Genomic DNA, 22,306 nt, shown 5'->3' with positions numbered 1-22,306 from the left:
ACAGCTCGAAAGTTAGCTTTCAAAGAAATTGCTATATTTTTAATTTCATTTTAGTAATTTTCGTCTATATGCTTGTTGGTGTGTTTGTTGTTTCATAAAACACTGCTCTAAGCGCAACTACTGCAAGTTCATTTCTACTTAATTTTGGTAAAATTTGATTTTCGTTGAAAGTTTATAAACAAAAAAATAAATATGGCAATTTCATAAAAAATTTTGCATTTTTCTCTCTAAACTTTTAAACTTTGAATTTTTTCATTTTATTATATTCTGTTTTCGAAGAAACACCAAATATTGTTTATTACTCTCGTACAATATGTATAACTGTATGCCGAGGTATGTTTTTGTTATTCTTCGTAAGTGGAAATGTTACGACGAGTTGCCGCCCGATTTATTGACTTATGCCGTTCTTTTGATACCCTGTTGCATCTTATGTATTTATGTATGTACACGTGTCACATTGGTGGTTTGTGTTGCTAAAGTTCTCACACCTCAACGCTTTTACGAGAGAGTTCGCTTTGTTGTTGTTAGTTGATTGTTGCGGTTTGACATTTCGTTTACAACAGCTCATTCAGTAGATGGTCTCAATCGAATAACGTCGAAAGTATGTCGTCATTGTTGTTGTTGTTGCTCGAACCGCTCGATGGTGGCGTATTCAGATCGGGTTGTGGATCCAAGTACGACAGAATTTCCATGGGATCAACATCCGGCAGCAACTGAAAGTATTGAAAGATGACGATTTTCAGTTATTTTGTTTTTAATGTCATATTTTTCAATATATCTGACAGACAAGTAAGCTTTCTGAAAGTAATTTTTGAGATTCCTAAGCTAAAATTTGTAAAACATATCTGAATCGCTATTATATATATACAGCTTCAATGCCGTCATGTTTGCCTATATTTACAAGGTTTGACTTTTCTTAAAGAAAAAGGCCAGTTTAAACTCAGATCTCTCTCATGCTCTCACACTCTCACGCTATTCAATATCTAATTAATTCCTGGAAGTTGTTCAAGTTGAAATTTTTTTATGTGACACAAATAGTTGAAGATCTTTTAAAACCTTTACACAGTAAAATATCACGAAATTGTGAGAAGAACCAAGTCTCACTTATTCTCAACTACCAAATCTAAACATTAATAGCACTATATTTATAGAAAGTAATTCCACTTACATTCAAGTCTCCGGAACCGTCATTGTTGTCCATATTCAATTCCGCATTCAAATCCGTTTCGTTGAGATTCGACAAGCCGTTCGGCTGTGAGTTGATTAGCGAATTTATTATTTGCTCTTGCTGCGATTGCTGGACTGACTGTTGTGAATGTTGTTGCTGTTGGTGTGATTCATTCGCACGATTGGATGCAGGGCCGCCGGGTTGGCCGGGTGTGCCAGGTGTTTGTGGTGAGGAGTTTGAAATATTCGCATTGGGTGTCGATGGCTCGTTATGCGCCGAGCTGACACTTGGTGGACCGCCGGGCGTCATCGGGTGCATTGGTGTGTGCGGCGTGTGAGGCATCTGTGTAAGAGGAAAGCAGTGTTTAGTTATCGAGTTATGAATTATTGTACACTGATTTGTTGTCTTCCATTGATAGTTATGCAATACAATACTCACTTGATCTGTTAAGCTTTTCTCCATGGCGTTAAGCTGGTCCAGAGAATTGGCTGTGTCACCTGCATGCTGATCGGCGACGCCAACGTCACCACCGCCATACATATCAAAAGGACTGCGTCTGCAAGATTAAAAGTGGTTGTAAGTTAGGATTTCTCCGTTACACTCAGTCGTTTAACAAAGAAACTTACATTTGACCAGCGCCGGGTACATTGGGCGTGCCCGCATTCATGTCGTGTTGCATGTAAGGACTCATCGCCTGCGAGTTGTCCCATGGTGACATAACTTTTGATTGATCGTCAAATGTGTTTTCCTGTTTAATGGTGGGTACATTGGGGCCACTCAGCTGACCGGCCATCTGGCCTACCATCTGAGCACCCATTTGTCCGGGCATTTGATTAGGCATTTGACCGGGCATTTGGCTTCCCACCATCTGACCCATTTGTCCTGGCATCTGACTTGGCATTTGACCGGGCATCTGTGCGCCCATTTGCCCTGGCATCTGTCCACCCATTTGGTTAGGTGCCTGGCCGCCCATTTGTCCTGGCATTTGTCCGCCGGGCACTTGACCAACCATCTGTCCTGCCATTGGGCTGGGCATTTGCGCCGACATCGCAGTGAGTGGAGAGCCTTGATGAATACCTTGCGCCGCACGCCAATTACCACTCGAATCGACAATGACCTCGTCCACATCCGTGCCATTCAGTTTATCCAAAATGGCCCAGACATACTGATCGATCTCTAAGCTTTCGGTTAGCGCAGGTTTACTGTAATGGAGATGATGTTTTAGCGAACGAACTAATATAAATTGTGAAAGTATTTGATGGAGATGATGAGATACTCACTTGCATTCTGGACACCGCCAGGCGCCACGTTCGCAATTCATAAGCAGATATGCCTCCAGATCGAAACACTGGATATGCTTGCACTCGTGTCCTCGCGCAGGCATGCGTATTCGAGACTTCATGATCGGACATTTCAATGAGATCTTGGTGCATTTGGTCGCTTCCATGTTGCCAGCGCCGGGTTCTAGTGGGCCGTTGGTCGTTGAGCAGACCATGAAGTTGCGTTTGATTTTGGCCACACAATGATCTACGGGTAAGCAGTTGCGTTTGTGCAGACTTTGGAGTACATGCCGCACAGAGGGTCGATGGACTAGCTGCAGCACGAACAAGTGGGACTGCAAAGGAAGAAGATTAGCAATTAGACATATAATCAAACATATATAAAAACTGGAAGGGCTATGTGGAGAAGTAGAATACTTACACAACAGCAGGAACTAGCGGTTAATTGCAGAGTATTGCGTCCGGGTTGACATACCGCTTTGAGATATAGCGGCCGCAATGCTTGACCCGTCTTCTCGGAGCGTTCAATGGTGAGGGGCGTAGCATTGGCAGATACTGTTACCGTGTGCGGCCAATTTGTGTTCATCTGTCGGTCATCTTGGTGGAAGCATTTCAACTGCAGCTCAAGATCGGAGCTGAAAACAAAGAAATAAATAGACGATTAGGCTCTGAAGCGGGCTTATGTGTTCAGACGGGATTGACTTACCGACACATGAGCGTATTGTAGACATTCTGCTTCAAGTGAAATACGTGATTGCTGACGGAGAGATTGTGCAGCAAGCGGAACGGTGGAAGTATGATGCCATCACGGACGGGGAATGTCAGTCGCATCTCTTCGCCTACAAATCCAACATTATTGTAGATTGTGCGATGGTATGAGTGAGCGTTTGTGTGCGTGTGTAAGGAGGGTTTAAAAAAGTGAAGAGAAATAGAAATGCGTTAGAGAAATATTCTCTACGTGCTTTGTGTTTCTTTTGTCGACTTACAGTTGTCCATAATTGGTTTGATGTCTGGATTCGGACTGATGTATGGAACGCTGCAGGCAGGTGTTAATGGCGGCGTCGGATTACCAGGAACTGGGCTGTGTTGGTAATTTTGCTGGAAACTACACAGGGAAATAAGAATTCAATAAATCTTTATAAACTTGCAAGGCTATGGCTGGATAGCGGGAGAATTGGTAGTTTGGCATATAACTAAACGTTGGACTATATAGAAGGGACGAAGGTTGTGGATCAGAGGATTGAGGGAAATTGAATAATAACACATTATAATAATTTGTACTCACCCTTGATTCTGGTACATGGAACCGGTATTCGTTAGGGCGCCCGGACCAGCCGGACCCATGCCAGGACCACCAGCACCATTTACGCCTGGATAGTATTGATTCTGTTGATGCGCCATAGCGGCACTATAACCGCCTGGGCCTTGTGGCATGCCACGTTGCATTGCGCTCACACCGCCAGGACCCATACCGCCTGGACCCATAACACTTGGGCACATTCCACCAGGACCCATGCCACCTGGACCCATGCCACCTGGACCCATGCCACCAGGACCCATACCACCTGGACCCATACCACCCGGGCCCATGCCACCGGGGCCCATACCGACTGGACCCATTGCATTAGCTCGGCCATAGCCACCCATTGGACCGCCACGAGCATAGGCGCCCGCTTGCATAGGTACTGGCACGCCGCTACCCGCTTGCGGATGCATCTGTTGGCCATAGTGTTGCATGCTCATTTGCGGAGGAACATTTTGCATCGAGGGATTACCCATGGATGTGTAGCTGGCTCGCTTCTGCGCCGCATGCATTTGTGCGCTGGGATATGGTGTGCTGCGTCGCGCATAACCACCGTTCGCCATGCCTTGCATTTTGGCCATAGGACCAAGGCCGCTCATGGCCTGCTGCTGCTGCTGTGGCGTCATCTGTGGACCGCCACCCATACTCATGTTCTGCATCTGATTCATTGGGTTCATCTGTAATGAAGAATTTAAATTTTAGTTTAAATCACTTAAATGAAGTGCAGTGAAATCTTATAGAACTAAAGTCAGGCGGCTTAGTTTCAAGGACGCCTACACGGAAGCTATGTTCACTGTTTATTTGTTTGTACTGCGGTTGAGCATTAGCAACGGCCTGATTTAGTGGAATGTTAAGTTCGGAGGACCAGGGCCGCATGTGACTACAATGTGTACCATCACATTCTTCAGTAAAGGGAACGGGCTCACTTAGAATTTCCGTCAGATTATGACCAGCATGCACAGCATCTAACGGTTCTGAAACCTCCGGAGGGCTTACAGGCGCCTCGGTTGGTATTTTAGCGGCCTCATTGGCCATTATAAAAGTTGACTCGAAAAGCGTTTGCGGGTCCCAAAAAAGTTTAACAGAAATATGCACTTATAAATTTCAGATTGTAGAAAATTTGGCACGTTCTTTCAAATTTTGACTCACAAATATGACGACCTCAAATTGTATGCTATGCTTGAAATATTTGTGTGTGAATATTCTTAGAAAAACTTCGAAATTGAAATAACTTATGTAGAATGAGTTTATGCTTAACGAATGTTCAAGTAGTAATGAAGAACTACCTTATTATAGGGTTAGATAATACCTCAAGGGTCTGAATTTGCATACTATCAAAAGCTGAAGCAGCTGAATCAGCAGATTTCTGCATAAGTATTTCAGCATCGATAAGTGAAAACATTGTTCCAATTGATTAAATGCATAAATTTGACCTCATAGAGGTCATTTCAAGCTTTCGAAAGCGCCTAACTTAGACACAGCAGCAAGGCGCAAATTATAGGACTGTTTTTCTGTTGCATACTTTTGTAACTGATGTAACTATCTATTTATAAAGCAGCCGTTGCTAAGTACCTACACATCTGCCTAGGTTCATAGATACATATGTACTTGCGTTACATGGCTCAAAGGTACATAGATATGAACGCGTGACAGCTGCAGTGAGTGCCCACATAACCTTCACTGTCCGGCGAATGTGTCACCGCAAATCGCGCTGCTCATCAGTAGCTCTTCAAAGGCGCAGCAACTGCGCATGCGCACACGTATTTTGCGATTTTCTCTTATTTCATTGTAACAAAAGCATTTGCGATTTATTTTCCCTTTTATTAATTGCGATTATTTGCTATAAAGTTTGTTTGTACTTTTTTATTGTTGTATTTTTTGTTTTTGCTGCCAGCAACGCGTTCGTTGTCGTTTTGCTTTCTCTAAGTTGAATTATGTGCATATACACACACACATATACACATTCGTATGAATATTTCTAAGCATGTAAGCTGTTGTTGTTGTTGTTCCAGCAATGAATTTAATGCTTTTTATTTAATTATCTTCGCTTGCTGCGAGCGGCCAGCCAGCGCTTGCGTGTCACTGCATTCAGTCCGGCATATGACGTTTAAAACAATTAAATCTGTTATTGAAATTATAAGTGAATAGAAAAACCAAATAAAAACAAAAATGAAAGCACAAAAAATCATCGAAACGGGAATAATATGCAGAAAGGAGGGGGGGAAATATCCAAATCGGTTTGCCTGAGAAAAGTTGCCACTGCACAGCAATTGCCGTTGTGACATGCAGTCAGTCAATACAACGCAGTTAGTAATAAAATTTAAAAATTACAAAAACACAAACAATTATGGGTGCAAAAAAATCTACATGAGCAGTTGTAGTCAATATGCGCTTTTTGCTGCTCACACACAAGTCATTTGCATATCCAGTGTGCATGTGTGTTTGCTTGCAAGTTGAAATGCATGCAGGAATGTTGAGACGTCTGAAGTTCAACTTACGACAAATGCACTTCGCACTCATCGGACGTTTTTACAATGCGACAATATGACAGTAGTAGTCTATGTAAATATTGGCATAGGAAGGTGAGAAGTGCAGTTGCCTGCCAATACGTGCGTGCGTACACATGTTTATTTGCACTACAAGGCGTTGAGGTGATGAGCACAGTGGGCGAGAGTGGTGAAAATTAGAAGATTTTTAAAATGTAGAAGAAATTAAGGAAACTAAAATAAATAAGTAAAACTTAATTTAATAAAAGCATATAATTTTAGTTCCAAAAATTATAATTATATAAAAATATAATTATAATAAAAATTAAATTACGTAAAAAAAATAAAAATATTGTAAACTATTAAAAGCAATGCAGATAAAGTAATTTAGAAAAAAATCACAGTTAAAAAATATAAAATAAAATTTTGAGGAAGTGTTAAAATATAAGACATACATATAAATTATATAAAAAAATATATTTATATATAAAATATTATATATTTGAAATCAAAAAATATAATGTCACATAAAAAACTATAAACATGATATTTATAAAAAACAATAATGAAAAATAAAATGTTAAATATATAATAAAATTAAATGTATGTATTAAAAAGAGATCAAATATAAGTAAAAATTAAGATATACAAATACATACAAGTATACAAAAAACTAAAAAATATACATTAATTTATATAAAAAAAATATTTAACATAAAATAGTAATTTAATAAGAAAAATTAGAATAATTGTAATAAAAAAAATTATAAATAAAACTGAATTTTTACAATTATTTTGTTGTATAAAAACTATTATTTTTTTTTAATTTAAAAATAATAATTATAAAAAAACAGATATTAAAAAAAATAAAATATTGAACATAAAAAAATGTTGAAATAAATACAATATTTTAATGTGTACATAAAAAAAGTAATACGTTGTAATAAACTAATATAAAAAAAGGAAAAAATTAAAATATACAAAAATTAATTAACTCAAAAAATTATACACGAAAAGCCAATTAGAAGAAAGAAAAAAAATTAAAATAACTATAATATAATTAAAAAAATAATATAATTAAAAATAAAAAATTGTGGGGAACTAAGTAAAATAAATTAATTATTGTAGAAAGCACTAAAAAGCTTTTTATGTCATAAAAATTGAAAAAAAAAATTATTTCTAAGCAAAATAAATAATAATAATTAAACATGATATATAGGAAACTATATAAAAACATTAATTTTACTTAAAATTTAAAAAAAAATTGTCAAATACTATGTAAAAAATAAATAAACTATATTTAGAAACACAAAAACTTTTTCTGAATGTAATAAAAAATTAAAAAAATATATATTTATAAACAAAGTATTAATAAAAAGTTATTAAAAATAAAAATTATGTTAAAACAATAAATAAAAAAATATAAATTTTACTAAAGGGCATAAAAAATGTTTACGCTCTCTGTAATTAAAAATAAATAAATAAGATAGAAATAACTTAAATAATGATAGTTAAATGAATACATACATACAAAATAAAATAGAAAGTAGAAAAAAATGTTATCAATAAAATTTTTATCTATATTACTTCAACTCACAGCCCACACTCACTGCGCGCACTTCAGTCTTCTCTAGTGCCCTCAAATCCTTTTAAGACCAAATGTAGCAACTAATCTTTACACTCATTACACAAGTCTCAAAATATTTATATATATTTTATGGCACAGCACACACACACACGGCATGATTGTATTTACAGCTATTATTGAAATTACTTTACAAGCATGATTTTTCAACTTTTGCATTCACGTGTTATTAATGCGAAACAATTGAAAATCTGCCGCGTGTGCTTTGTTACTTTACGAGTGAGAAGCAATAATGACAGTAAACATGTATGTTTGCGCAATATTTTTAAAATAAATCTTAATGCATTCAATATTAAATGCATGTCACACACACACACACACGCATACATGCATGCAAATATAGAATATTGTGCTGTTTGATTGCCTGTGGCACATGCAGTCACTTCGGTTGTCGAAATGAGTGTCAACAATATTAATGTTAAATATAACAAATATAATGACAGCAATTATTCGACTAATTTTACTACAAATTGTAGACAAAACAAGAAATCAACAAATCTCCAAAGCGTAGCCTGTGGCACCTTAAGCACTGTGGTGCTCAGAAGCGATTTGCATGGAAAGGAAATGCTCGGCTCAACGCCGCGCTGTGCATGCACTTACAGCACGAATGTACGCGCACACTTGTGTTATTGTCTGATCGATTTGGAATCGCTGTTATGTAAGGGTTATGCAAGCGCTTTTAGCTAGTGATGTGTGCATATAGCGGCCGTAATCACGCATTTGCCGCCACAATCTATTATAGCAGTTAATGATTCGAACAATTCGATTTCTATTTTAATATATTTTTGTTTTTATTCTTTTTTTTTGTTAAATTGTTGTTGGATTATGACAGCATTGGCTGGCGATGCCTTGCGGCTTTGCTGTTTGATATTCGTGTTATTTTCATTAATTGTGTCATTGATCGTTTTAATTGTGCGCCGAGATGTTGAAGCTTCCAGCGATGAGTTGTTGCAAACAGCAAATAAATCTACTATGATTAAATGCACAACAATTTTGCACATAAATTCAATTTTTTTTTTATTTTTTTTAAAGCTAGCAAAGCGCTTGACCAGAGAATTGACACACATTAGCACTGACGCATCATTGCTCACCTTTAAAGGCATCATAACTGATCAAATTACATTAAAAATTGCGCCACTTCCGCTAATTTTGATTGAATTTGCCACATGTAAAAGCCAACTTTTAGGCGCTTACAGTAAGTGATTGATTTTCAGGCGGCCACATTGTAAAGTGACCTTAATATAATATTATACTGCAGGCCACATGCTTTGATGCGCATTCAAGGATAATAAAAATGTCTAGCAGAGCGCCACTTAGATTAAAATGAAAACAACAACAGCAAAACGGCTGCCTTAAACTCATCCACTACGGGCCACATGCTGCGCTGGCAGCTTAGTTGGTTGGCTATTACTCTCACATCCGGCGCCTATGCGCCTTCAATATGGCGCTAAACTACACAATCATTTGGCCGTGAAACTCGGAAGGGTCAAAGCAATACTTTTTTTGCAAAAACTTCACTTACTTGATGCCTAGATGGCGCTATATTGGGATTGCCATTGGGGCCGCCACCACCATTGTATGCATTCATGTGACCCATTTGCATGTTGGAGCCGGCATTCATGTTAACATTTGGATTGCCAGCCACTTGGGAGGCACCAGCGCCACCGCCAATGCCGCCGGCGCTATTCATATTGGTCGCACTTGGACTGCCGCTGCCGGTTGCACCGATGTTGCCATTCATGTAGAGATTTTGCACATTGCCACCATGCATTTGATTGGCACTCATCTGTAAGAGGAAGCGAGAAAAGAGTTGTGTGTGAGAGATAAAGTAGTGAAAATGCATTAAAAATGTAATTTTCTCATTTACATATACATATGTTTTCTGACTGGGTGACAAGTATTGAAAAAAATGCTTGTAAATTTCTTGGTAAAATCATTAAATCGAAAATTTTCATGTTGCTCTACCTCGTCCGGTAACTGCATTTATAGTATAACCTGCTTGTGACAAGCTTTAACGCCTAAAAGCAAACATTTCATATTGAAATGTGACAAAACGAAACGGTGGCACACTTTTAGGCTCATATTTACTAAACTATTTTTCACGATAACTATTTGTATATAAAACAATTTTTTACACAATGATAAATAGAGCTGCCCTGAATTGAAAAACCTACTTTCTAACGTGCACGTGCGCCTAAAATCACGCAACGCCTTTTCAACAAAGTCAACTAATCTATCAGCATAGCCTTCGCTTGTCGTTTAGCTTGGCATATTTTTACTCTCTACACACACACACAGGCTGACCACGCCTTCCTTGCTTACCTGCCCATATCCACCGGCCATGCCGCTCATATTATCCATCTGTTGTTGCTGCTGCAGACCACCACCATTAGCCGTTACCATATTACTATAGTTGCCGTAGCCGCTTGTCGTAAATTCCGAATTCGGGCCAAATGTATTCTTTAGTGTGCGCAATGTATCGGGCTCACCCATGGAGTACTGACCGATTGGTGGTGTGATGCCATTCTGTGCGCCCGCCGAGTTGTATATGGGTGGATAGTTGCCGTATGTGTTATTATTTTGTTGTACAGATTGTTGTTGCTGATGCTGCAGCTGCTGTTGTTGCGCTTGCTGTTGATGCTGCTGTTGTTGTTGTTGCTGCTGCTGCTGCTGCGTTTGTACGTCGGGTAGTTGTGGTGATATCTGGCTCCCGGAGGCTGGCGCCCTCGAGGAGCCGTTGCCGGCGTTCATTTCATCATTTTTTCTGCAAAACAAGAAGGGAGGGGAAGTTGTAGGTTAGAAATTTGCGATATTTGAGAGTGACTTTAAATACCTATGTATGTAATTTGAATATTTTTAGATGCGGCTTGGCATAACTTTAAAACGTAAATCACTAAAAACAATATAAGAGTTACGTTTTCATTGTCACTACCGACGTTGATGACGAAGCTGCTCGTGCTGTGCACTTCTAGGTCTTCGCATTTCCGCCGAGCCGCGTAAAGAGAATAAAAAACTTTCTATTTTTAGCCTATGCAAATTCGTTAACGACGTAAAACTTAGCATTGACATGCGACATTGACAGGAAGCAAGTATTTGAGTTGCTAAATAGCTGCCAAATTGTAGCCGCCCAGCAGGAAATCAATTGCTTATGGATTGATTCCCGCAAAAACTTTACAATAGTTCGATTTAATATTCACATGTGAGTTTTAAAGTTTATTTTGAATTTAGAATTCATATTTTTAAATTTTATAATAAATATTTTATAAATTTTTTTCATATTAAATTACTTTTATATAAAATAGTAGTATAGACATTTCATATGCTTAAAATAAGACCCTAAGCAGTTGATAAAGAGATCAGTGGATGAAATTTCCTACAGGGTATTTTCCTGTAGGCTGAAAAGACGTATTTTGAATATATGCATCTTGGAACTCATTAAAATTTTGTTTTTTAGTCTAGAATTTTGAAACTGAAGCAAGCTTGCTATTAAATATTTTTTATTTATGAGGCTTTTACGCATATTATGCACATACATAAAGGTGTAGCTGCCTAAAAAAATAAAAAAATTGTGGCTACAAAAATAAAGGTGCGTTCACACACGTGCGGCCAGCAGGCTGTACTACAGCACCTGTCCTTCGCTGGGTTTCCTGCATGTTGCATACATAGTTACACATATTTCTATATATGTATGTATATATGCTATATACTAGCATGTAAGTAGATATACTACACATATTTGTATGAAAAATTCATTAGCAGACATCTGAGTATAAGCTTAGGATATATTTGTGTTGTTTTTGTTTCGCTATAAAATTTCTTGATGTCGCCTTTCTGTTGGCCTGTATACGGTATTTATCTCAAGGATGAGTTATCGCATGAAATTGTCGAAGCAAGAAGGCAAAGGTGGATGAATACGAATAAGCCAGCAGAAAGACAACCGAAAGACAACCGAAAGTAGGTGCAGGTATCCAAATTGAGAAGCAAAAACAAAGCGCAGAAATATGAAGTAACTAAAAAAAGACCCGAGTGTAAGCTGTACTTGTAAATAGCTGTATGTCCGTATGTACATACAGGTGTATAAAGGCGTACTTGCGCTCATGTAGACACTTGTGTGTGGCTACATAAATGGCGCGTGTGGCTGTTGACAAAGCAAACAAGTGAGGCAGCGGCAGCGAAGGAGACAACAGCGACTTAAACACACACATGTATATAAACATACAACAACAGTTTAGTACATCCACATATTTTAGATATTGCAATAAATTCGGCCTATATGGCTGTTGGTGAGTTGCTTGTGCATCTGCTTCGCGGCTAAGCGAAATATTTTCTGTGTTTTGGCATTCTCGCTGCTGTCGTTTACATGCATGTATACTTATTTATTTATGACAAATATATACATAAATATTTAAGCATACAAGTGACTGCGCAAAGGTGCACACACAGGAAGTCCATGCTCCTTTTATGGCTTAAGCATGCAAACATGTGGATCAGCGCCAGCACACAAAGCGGTTGCTTCACGGAAAACAAAAAATGGCAGCTGCAGAGATGTGTCTGGTTTACAGGAAAAGGTGTTTTTTCTGCGAAACTTAGCTTTTTGCTTGTTGTGTTATCGCCAAAATTATGCGTTGGTAAGCTTTGTGGTGAGAAATATTTATTTTTTGGAATTTAATATAATTTCAAAGCAAAGTGTAATGCAAAAGAAGATGATTTGTAGTTTTGTGTTAATTTTAAATCATAGCTACATAAATGCATAATTTTTAGTTAGTATAATGAATAACTTTAAAACTTTCGCAAATTAACGGTAAAATACTGGACGGCTACTTTTTTTTTGAAATTTGAAGAAATGATAATTTCAAGCATTTGAATGTTTAACTGTTAAAATAGTAACTAGTTACAAACTAGTGAAAAATTAACTAGTTACGATTTTGTGTGCTGAGTGTTTTAATTTATTAATTAAACTAAAAATCGCACATTAAATTTGAAAATGCAACTAGTTCCGGGGTACTCCATAATGGACCAGTTCGTATTGTAAGTAAATGCAACAGCAAAGCAACTTTTCTCGAACTTACAGTACAGGCAAAGTTGTATAAATAAAACATTTTAACTAATAATATTACAATAGTACATACATACTTACATACATATGTATGTATATCTGACATAAATTTTTCCATGAACATACTATATTTGTTTGTGCCACGCATTCCATCAAACCTACGCATGCAACACACTTAGCGAGTCCTTTTTGTGCCACCAGCATAAAATTTAATTATTATTTTTTCGATTTGCTGTTTTGCCACCCACAAGCATTTCGCTCGCCGTTCTTTAAACTAGCTTCACGGCAGTCGATTGCGTTGCTACAATAAATGCCAAATACGCACATATATAGTATACAAACACCAGCAAACACAAACATAGCATGCATGTGTTGGTGAGAAGGTCAACGGCGGCGCGGCTATTTAAGGCGGTGGGCGTTTGCCAGCAGAAAGCTCCTTGCTCGACGGACTTTGAATTTCCATTTTTATTCAATTTTGCTTGTGACGCGCAACAAGGCAGCCAAGGCGCCAGCGCGCACTTTACGTGAACCGTTAAATAGTCAGTTAGTTTGGTGAGCGGGGTCCATTAACTGGCGAAAGAGATACAGGCGGAGGGAGGGCGGTAAAGTCAGGCAGGCAGTCAGTCAGTGGCAAAGTTTGCTGGCGCGAGACCACCTTGACATAATTTGTGTCTTTTGTGTAAACTGTATACTCGCACATACATATATATGTATATACATAAATATATACACAAACATATGTACTAAGTGATTATGGCAGCGGGAGGAGGTGGCAAGTGGCATTTAAAAATGGCTCAGCGCCACATAGAAGTGTGGCAGCAGCAACAACTTATGTATGTGTCTGTGTATATACTTAGGTATGCCTTGTTGTGGGCGCTTGTGTCGTATGCTGTCGCAAAGGTCATAAGGACACCGACAGCTTGCCGTTGCTGACATTGCTGTTGTCATTGTTGTTGCATTCTATTGATTACAGTTGTGTAAAGCTAACGTCTTCATGATTGCCAATAGCTTGGAACTGCAATACTTAGTTATATGACGGCAAAGTTGTACAGAAAGCCACCAATACTGTTAAAACTATATTTTCCAGTGAAATATAATCATTTTTACTTTCGATTTCCATATTTAATACGTTATTTTCTAAATATTTAAATATTTGTGGTATACATTTGTGTTTGTGTGTGCATGTGATTCTGTGTGAGTGCAGCATATAAGAAAATTAATCAATTAAAGGCAAAGTAAACTAAAAGCGTTGAGTTCGCGGTTGTGTGCCATATGTATGCATACAAGTACATACATACAAAAATACATATGCCTTGTAAATGTGTATACGAACATATGTATGTAATTATTAGCATGATCAACTGGTATTACCGCCATTAGTAGCCATATTTTCATACTTTTATAAAGACATCAATACATACACACAACCAATACATACATATGTAAATATATGTATATGCGTATGCATAAGTATGTATGCTTGAAAAGCCAGAAAAGTCAGCGCACTGCCACTGATAACTGCATAAATATGTCATAAGTAAGCGCACAGTGTTTGCTGCAGAAGAGTGGGTGGCAACAACAATAACAAAAATGATACATATGCAAAATTTAAGCACGTATATTTATCTACATATATTATATGTATGTGCATTCGATTTAACGGTACTCTATGGCGTTGTGTGTGGCTGACATCAGTATTTATTGGTAGCTTTGTTTAAAATAACTGTGTTTCCTTCGAAACCACTTTGCCTTTGCGTCAAGCGTGAAATTTGCATACCAACATGCACACATATGTACATACCTACATATGTTTAAATGCAACTCTCATTGAGGAAATTTAGTACTGCCTATTTTTTAGTACTATTAACTGGTATAATCTGGTAAAGAAGGTAACGATATTGGAAAAAAAATATTTTTTTTTTATTTTGTATATTAATAGTTATAAAAACTACTTTTTTAAATTTTTTTTAAATAAATTTTTGGCACCTTTTTTTTTATGAAATACATTTATTTTATTTTAGAATTTTTAAGATTTATTGTTATATTATTTTTTAAATTATTTTCTTGTATAGTTTTTGCACTAATAGTTTTTTGCACATTTTTTAAAAGTTTGAATTTTATTTTTCGTTTATAATTTTCTTCAGTTATTGAAGAAAAGTTTTTTGAAATAAATATTCCAATAATTTTTACAATACAATAAAAAAATTATTAGAAATAATTATCAATAAAAATTGTTTTTGTTATAAAATTGCTATTACTAAGTGAGCAGCCGTCTACAATATATTTTAAAAGGAATTAAGACAAATTAATATAAAATAAATTGTTTCAGCGGGCTCTTAACATAATCCATTACCAAAAATTTAACTCAAACAAATCCGCAAACTCTTATTTATGTATATGTATGTATGTATGTGAATGTGCGCATTGAAGATTTACGATTGCAGTCACAGGCTTATTTTATTTCATAAAAATGTCTGTGAAAAGCCTTAATGTCGCAGGCTAACCAAATAGCAAAAACAATAAAAAATGCGAAAAATTAAACGCGCTCACATACGGTAAAATATATATGTATGTATTAGCACATCTCGCCACGACAAAGGCGACGATAACGAGCCGAAACAAATCACAGAACACCGAAGACATACTATATTCTTGCAAGTACTTGCGGACATAAATTTGCAAATATACATACAAATGCACAAGCACACATATATGTAGAAATGGTTGGCGAATTAATTTGACGTATAACGAGCAAACGCAAACGTACACAAAAATATAAATAAACGCGACAACAACAATAACGAAAACTGTGAGGTGTGTGTTGAATGAGAGCAATGGGGTTGTGGTGAGGTTTGGTGAGCCGATAAACGATCGCAAACGGACAAGTAAATTTGAGCGCTGATTTCGCCATATCATATGCAAATACCGACATACATACATACGTACATATGTATGTATATTAGAGTTTGTGTTTGTATGTTAAATTTGCACTGATGGCTGGTGTATGAACCAAAGGTAGAAATAATTAAGCATAACAAAAGCAATGAGACTCGCAGGCGAATATATGCATATACATATATTTATATGGTACATTTGTAAGTATGTGCAAAAATACATATTTATGTATATTGCAACAAAAATATGTAGCAGCCTAAAGCCAAACACTGAGAAAAATAAGAAAAATTATATGTGAAAGAAAAAAATGAAAACTTTTATGAAGCAAAGAGAAATATGTATAAGTCTGTTTGTAAACGCTGTGCAATGAGCGCGAAATGGGCACACGATATACATACATACATATCTGCACACGTTTTGCATACATATCTATATGTTTGTATGTATGTATGTAAAATTGTGCTCGCTTATGAACCGAATGCGCATTTGTGTGAGTGTGCAAAAAGCAACGACTCAAATGAGAGCACCGGCGCTGTAGCATAAGCAGCAACAACAACAACAACAACAACAAGTGGCTACTAAAATGGTGACGAAAAATAACAATAAAACTGCCAATTGTTTCGAGTCGGCATTAAAAACAATGAAAGCAATGGCGGCATACTTCTAGATGTACACACACACACACGCATTCATAAAAAGCCACATACATTCATATGTATGTATGTACTTATGTAGATGCCATGAAATAGCAAAAGAAATATAAATAAGGCCGGAAAGCGTGTGGAATGACGGCACAAAAGCATTGCGTACAACCGATTACAACAAAAACAGCAACAACAACAGCGAAAACTCAGTAAGCTTTTGAAAAAGAAGTAGAAGAAGAAGTAGAGGTAGAGAAGGAGGAGGAGGTTGAGGTTGAAGCGAAGACAGTGTTGCGAAAAGAGACTTCGGCAAACTAACTGTAAGCCGCAATGCAAGCAAATATGAGTTTATTTAACGCTAAACATGAAGAAAGCACAAACAACAACAGTTAGTCATTTTTGCTGTAAGGGAATAACCGCATAAGTAAGTGAGCGGCAAGCCCATAAAGCAAAGAAAGAAGCAACTAGCGGCAACAATAAGAAAAATTTGCAGAAAACCAGCAACAACAATAGTTATGATTGGACAAACACATACAGATGCGCAAGCATTCATAAGCGCTTTGGCAGCAGTCAACCGCGAATAGAGCAGCTGTGCGCTCCATAAAGCTGAAAATGGAGCGTTTAACTGTGTAATTATATGCGAATACAAACACAACAAATGCCATTACAATTACAACAAACACACGCAGGCTGCCGAAGTGACGCGTATGCAAAATTAGTAAGCAACAACAAATAAGGGCAGTGTGAGGCAAGTTGCATTGCTGAGCACAGCTTTTCAACAACAGCAACAACAAGTGTACAGAGACCATTGGCCTGCCTGCCTCGTAAGGCGTTATGTTGGGCCCATGCCCGCACTTAAGCAGCGATAACGCTCAATATGCGTGCGCTGTACATCTCATGAATGCGGAGTGATTGGCCGTTTGGCGACGGCGAAAATGTATTTGCCCCATAATACACTGCTGTGAACTGCATTGAACTGAATTATGGCGCATAAGTGAAATATTTATAACAAAGTATGCATGCATGTGTGTATTTTCGTATGTGCGTTCAACAATCAGCGATATGCTTGAAATGCTTGAAATGCTCGAAATAGCGAAGAGCTCGAGATTCGTTGCGTATGACTAATCAGCAGGCAGACGGAGTGTAAACACGAAGAAAATGCGCAAAATAATTTAATAAATTATTAAAAAATTAATAAGAGGTAATTATAAAAAAAAATAAATAAATTTAAATAAAATTAAGAAATAATAAGCTATTAATAAAAAAATAAAAATTAAAAAAAATATATAAAATAATAATTGAAAAGTTGAGCTCATGTTCAGAGATTATGAATATTTTAAACGCATTGAAGCTACATATATGTATGTATGTATATTGGAAAGTATGGTTATTATAGTATACATATATACATATGCATATACATACATATATTATATCATTTCAATCTATACTGGGGTGTGTTTTTCTGTACTCTAGTAGATATTTGCGAAATTAAAAATGCATAAAAATTAGCAAAAGAAATATCACGTTCAATTTATACACTTTAATGGCATTTATAAGCTCTTTCAACTGATTTGTGTATTTATATTTATTTATTATGTGCGTCTGTGTGTGTGTGTGTGTATGTTGCACTTTTTTATCGACTAACTGCGGGCTCTGATTGTATACATTGGTGAATTAGGGATTTTATATAGTTTTAAATGCAATGGCGCTGTGATTTTTGGCTAGATAAATACATACATACATTAAATAAAATTAAATGTAATAAATTTCCAATACATACATATATGCAAAAGCGTAATTTTATCTACAAATGCTTGCAGATATGAAAAAATGCTTTCAAATCAGATAAATTTTTCTAAAAATATTTTCTTTATATTTGTATAAAGACGTGTACATATGTATGTACATATACATATATATGTATATGTGTTTGTATAGCAGAGATAATTAATTTTTCTGCCAGTGAATATAAATATATAAATATTTGACATTAAAGAATTTAAAGAAAAAAATATTTTTGATATAAATACATACATATGTATGTACAAAAACAGTACTAAATTTTATGCAATAAAATAATCACTTTTACTTTGAGAAAATTTTAATCTTTTTATTTACAAAAGGAATATTATTACATAAAAATATGTTTAATATTTACAAAAAAATTTTATTTTTTTTTTTAACTATTTTGAAATTTAATATTTTATAAAATTAAAAATGTGTATTTGCAAGCACTTTTTTATATTCTGAAATTTTCAAGCAAATAGAATTTTTCCAAAGATTAACTTTTTCAAATCGTCTAATTTGTTCTTACTTAAGTATTTACATATTTTGTCAAGCGCTTACTGTGCTGTGACTTAGCACTTTCAGCTGGCATGTGTGTGTGTATGTGTGCTTATTGTTCATTTATATATGGGCACTTGCGTACGTTTGCCCATTTTGGTGATCGATTTGATTTTTTCGAAGCGTTTTTTGCAATACATTACCATATTATTGCGCTGTCGACAAGTCAACACGTACGAAATGTGCTGTGACAAAGCCACATACCTACGTCGGTATGTATGTACATAAGTAAGTAGATGCATGCGCACACACAGCTATGTAAATGTTAAGTATATGTATTTAGACGACATAAGTGAATGGCCGCTTGGCCGGGGTTAAAATGGAGGTGAGTGTGCGCGCATGCGCTTGTCACTTGCGGCCTCAAACGACCTCCCTTAGGCAAACAGAATGCTACTGGCTTTGCAATAAATTGAAAATTAATATTATTTATATTATTTATGAAGATTTTTTATATGTGCACTCATAAATGCACGTCCATACATACATATGTATGTATGTACGCGCACACTTGTCAAGTAATTATATGGCCTTTATTTGGTCAACCGCAGTTTGCTCAATTAAATAAAGGCAGACACATACATATATAATACAAATGTACTTATGTATATACACTCACTAGTATGCAAATGCCTGCATGTATGATTGACTGCTTCACTAGTAATCCGACTAGATGGCAAGCCATATGGCCGATTGACCTTATTTGTGGTTGCTTTGCCATTTGCTACTGCTGTTTTGCACTTGTGCGCTTTGTTGTTGGTTTGCATTTTTGCAGTTGCAATTGCTAAGAAATGGATAATTAACTGCATTTATGCATCCCACTTAACCTTAAGGCATGCATTTGGTTGAGAGATGTCTCTAGCGCAGCACGCTTTTAGGATGAATGCGTTTTTAAAGTGTGCACGGTATACATGACATATGTATATTTTTATATTAAAAGAAAAAGTAATTGCAAATTTTGAGTGTATTATTGCAAGCTTTTAAGCTTCTAAGCTTTTACTTCTTAGGTTTTTGCACTACAATAGCATATTCATAAAAAGCTGTGCCATGTATTCTATGTATATTCAAATAATATAGTAATTTTCATTTATTTTAATATTTTGAGCTTTTAAGCTTTCACGGAAACACGTCTCTAACGTATGCTACCGCGTTTAAAATTGTGAACGAATTAACCAGCGGCAAATATATGAAAGTTACGCGTTGATATAAGTGTATTTGAAACTTTTAAGCTTTCACTATATCACGTGTTTTTCCAACTTAAGCCAGAAAATTGGTTGAACGTTATAAGGAAGTAAGCTTTTTTGTGCCTGAGATTTTAAGCTTTCATTGAAAAACGTAACACAAATTTAATAAGAGCTTTTATGTTACTAAGCTTTCACAAAAAAATTTAATAAGAGCTTTTAAGCTTCTAAGCTTTCACTAAGCTTAAAATAGAACTAACTATATGAAGCTTAGCTTAGTTTGTATTAATAACAATATAACCAACAAGTAAGCAATATTTTTGAAAAAGAGCTTTACATTAGCTTTTTGAAAACTTTTTGGCGGAAGGGTATGTGTAGCCTCAAATGTGTTGCATACTCCTAAACAACCTTGTATGAAAATGTAAAACAAAATAAATTTCGTAAAACATGCTCTAAAATACCTTAACCTCATGTAGAGGCTATTATGTTGAGTAATGCGTTGTTATGCGAAGTTATTAACACAAGCAATTTTCAAATAAAATAATTTGACATGAAATTATAAATTCATAAGCTATCAAAATTAATTGATTTACGCACATTTTTGTAGTTATGTATTCTACAGCCTGGGAAACGGAATAATAAATCAATTTTAGGAGATGTTCGTAGTACTTGAGTGCTTGTTGTTGTTTTGATTTTGATTTATTGAAAGTGCGAATAAGAAATCAAAAAGTAAATACTATAACACATACGAATGTGTGAATACATGTATGCATTTTCGTGTGTACGTGTTTACACTCGAAATCATTGCTGGCGAATAATTAACATAAACAAAGCGACGATCGCACCGATTGACACAACGCCAAGCCGACAAATCAGCGCCTTGACAAATATACACGCGAGAACGCTGTGAGTTAGACTCAAATACACAGCCAGTCATACTTACATACAGACTATTGTCTACCACTGTATATATATACATATATGTAAGTCGATCTTGCGAGTGCGCAGATTGCGGCTGTTAGATCAGCAATCAGTCAGTCAGTCACTGACTAAGTAGAATAGCTGTCAGCGCTTCAATGTCAAATGGCGCGCTGACTCCGAAGCTGCTAATATTTCTCAATATACACATATATACTTATATATCTACATTCATACATATGTATGTATATATGTATCATTATAGAGGTAACTTTTTGTACTTTTTTATTTTCTCATTGGTCGCCTATACGTTTGTATGTTTGTGACGCGGTGGGGTGATCGAGCGAGCGGTGTACGTGATCGCACACTTCATCGCCGCTGCGTCTTATTAAGTATAAACAAATTCACCTCAAATAAAATCTACTAAGCAACAAAAAGTCAAATCTAAGCGAACGAAAGCAATAATAAGCAGAGTAAAACGCAAAATGTTTTCTTGTTCATAGATTTCAGCAGATGTCTGTACGTATTTACTTAATTATAACTCTTATATATACTCGAGTGTGTACATATACATTATATTTTTCTATGTATCAAAGTATATAAACATAAATATGTACACAGTATATAACAAGGTGCGAATTTTAAAAAGTTTGCGAATTAACAGCGAGTTAGCTTATAGACAACAACAAAAAAATCACATAAATATAGTGCCAAGCTCTTTTGTTGTATAAATAATATGCTACTTAAAAAGTCGTGATTTTTTGTTTGAATTGTGTTTATCAATTATAATATAATATATGCTATTTATATGCATGTGCTTATATATATGTATATGTATGTTTAAAAACAAAACAATGTTTAAAATCTAAATAAAATTTCTACGACCACACAATTCACTACATAAAAATATAGACTATTTGAAAAAATATTGTTCTAATAAAAAAATTTTGGAATAAAAAGCCATTTATTTATAGTCGAAGCAAAATTTTCTAGAAAAACGATACTCCATAATTAATTTTTTTTATGTGGCTAGTATATGTACATATTTGTTGTACGATAAAGCAAGCACTTCTAACCTTATTTAGTTAGCACGCTTTTTGATAAGCTATATGTTTTTAGTCGATAATTCGCAGAATTAACCAAATTGTGTTTGAAAGTGAGCTTTTGGTGTGTTTGTTGCTCAGAAAGTTCTTGGAAAAAGTTACTTTATATATTTAATTATATTATTTGTTACAAAGTAAATGCGCCGATAAGAGCTAAATTAGCACAGACTGCTGGAACGCTTTACACTGAAAAAAGTTAAAAAATTTGTTTCTCTTAATTATTTTCAATTAATTAAAAAAATTTGAGCGAATAACTTTTAATTATTTATATTACTTATTTATTTTTT

The 22,306-nt window shown here is 35.6% G+C and overlaps 1 protein-coding gene across 3 annotated transcripts in view; it reads right to left on the bottom strand.

The window, feature by feature from the left end:
• Window positions 1-228: 228 nt before the first annotated feature.
• Window positions 229-22,306, bottom strand: part of LOC120776478 (zinc finger MIZ domain-containing protein 2) — a 61,058-nt gene continuing 38,980 nt past the window's right edge. For 2 of the 3 annotated variants that reach the window (XM_040107154.1, XM_040107153.1), the window contains exons 2-12: window positions 10,205-10,646; window positions 9,405-9,668; window positions 3,734-4,428; window positions 3,435-3,553; window positions 3,155-3,287; window positions 2,870-3,083; window positions 2,449-2,783; window positions 1,795-2,370; window positions 1,607-1,724; window positions 1,169-1,510; window positions 229-713 (exon numbers count right to left, since the gene is read on the bottom strand). In XM_040107154.1, the coding sequence (XP_039963088.1) occupies window positions 582-713; window positions 1,169-1,510; window positions 1,607-1,724; window positions 1,795-2,370; window positions 2,449-2,783; window positions 2,870-3,083; window positions 3,155-3,287; window positions 3,435-3,553; window positions 3,734-4,428; window positions 9,405-9,668; window positions 10,205-10,633 (3,357 nt within the window). In that variant the 5' untranslated portion in view covers window positions 10,634-10,646 and the 3' untranslated portion in view covers window positions 229-581. Of the gene's footprint in view, window positions 714-1,168; window positions 1,511-1,606; window positions 1,725-1,794; window positions 2,371-2,448; window positions 2,784-2,869; window positions 3,084-3,154; window positions 3,288-3,434; window positions 3,554-3,733; window positions 4,429-4,528; window positions 4,852-9,404; window positions 9,669-10,204; window positions 10,647-22,306 lie in introns of those variants that run through there. The other variant, XM_040107155.1, reaches the window with a different exon arrangement.

This window comes from Bactrocera tryoni, chromosome 5 (assembly GCF_016617805.1).
Source record: "Bactrocera tryoni isolate S06 chromosome 5, CSIRO_BtryS06_freeze2, whole genome shotgun sequence".
Classification (NCBI taxonomy): Eukaryota; Metazoa; Arthropoda; class Insecta; order Diptera; family Tephritidae; genus Bactrocera; species Bactrocera tryoni.
This window is presented reverse-complemented; position numbering and strand designations above follow the sequence as displayed.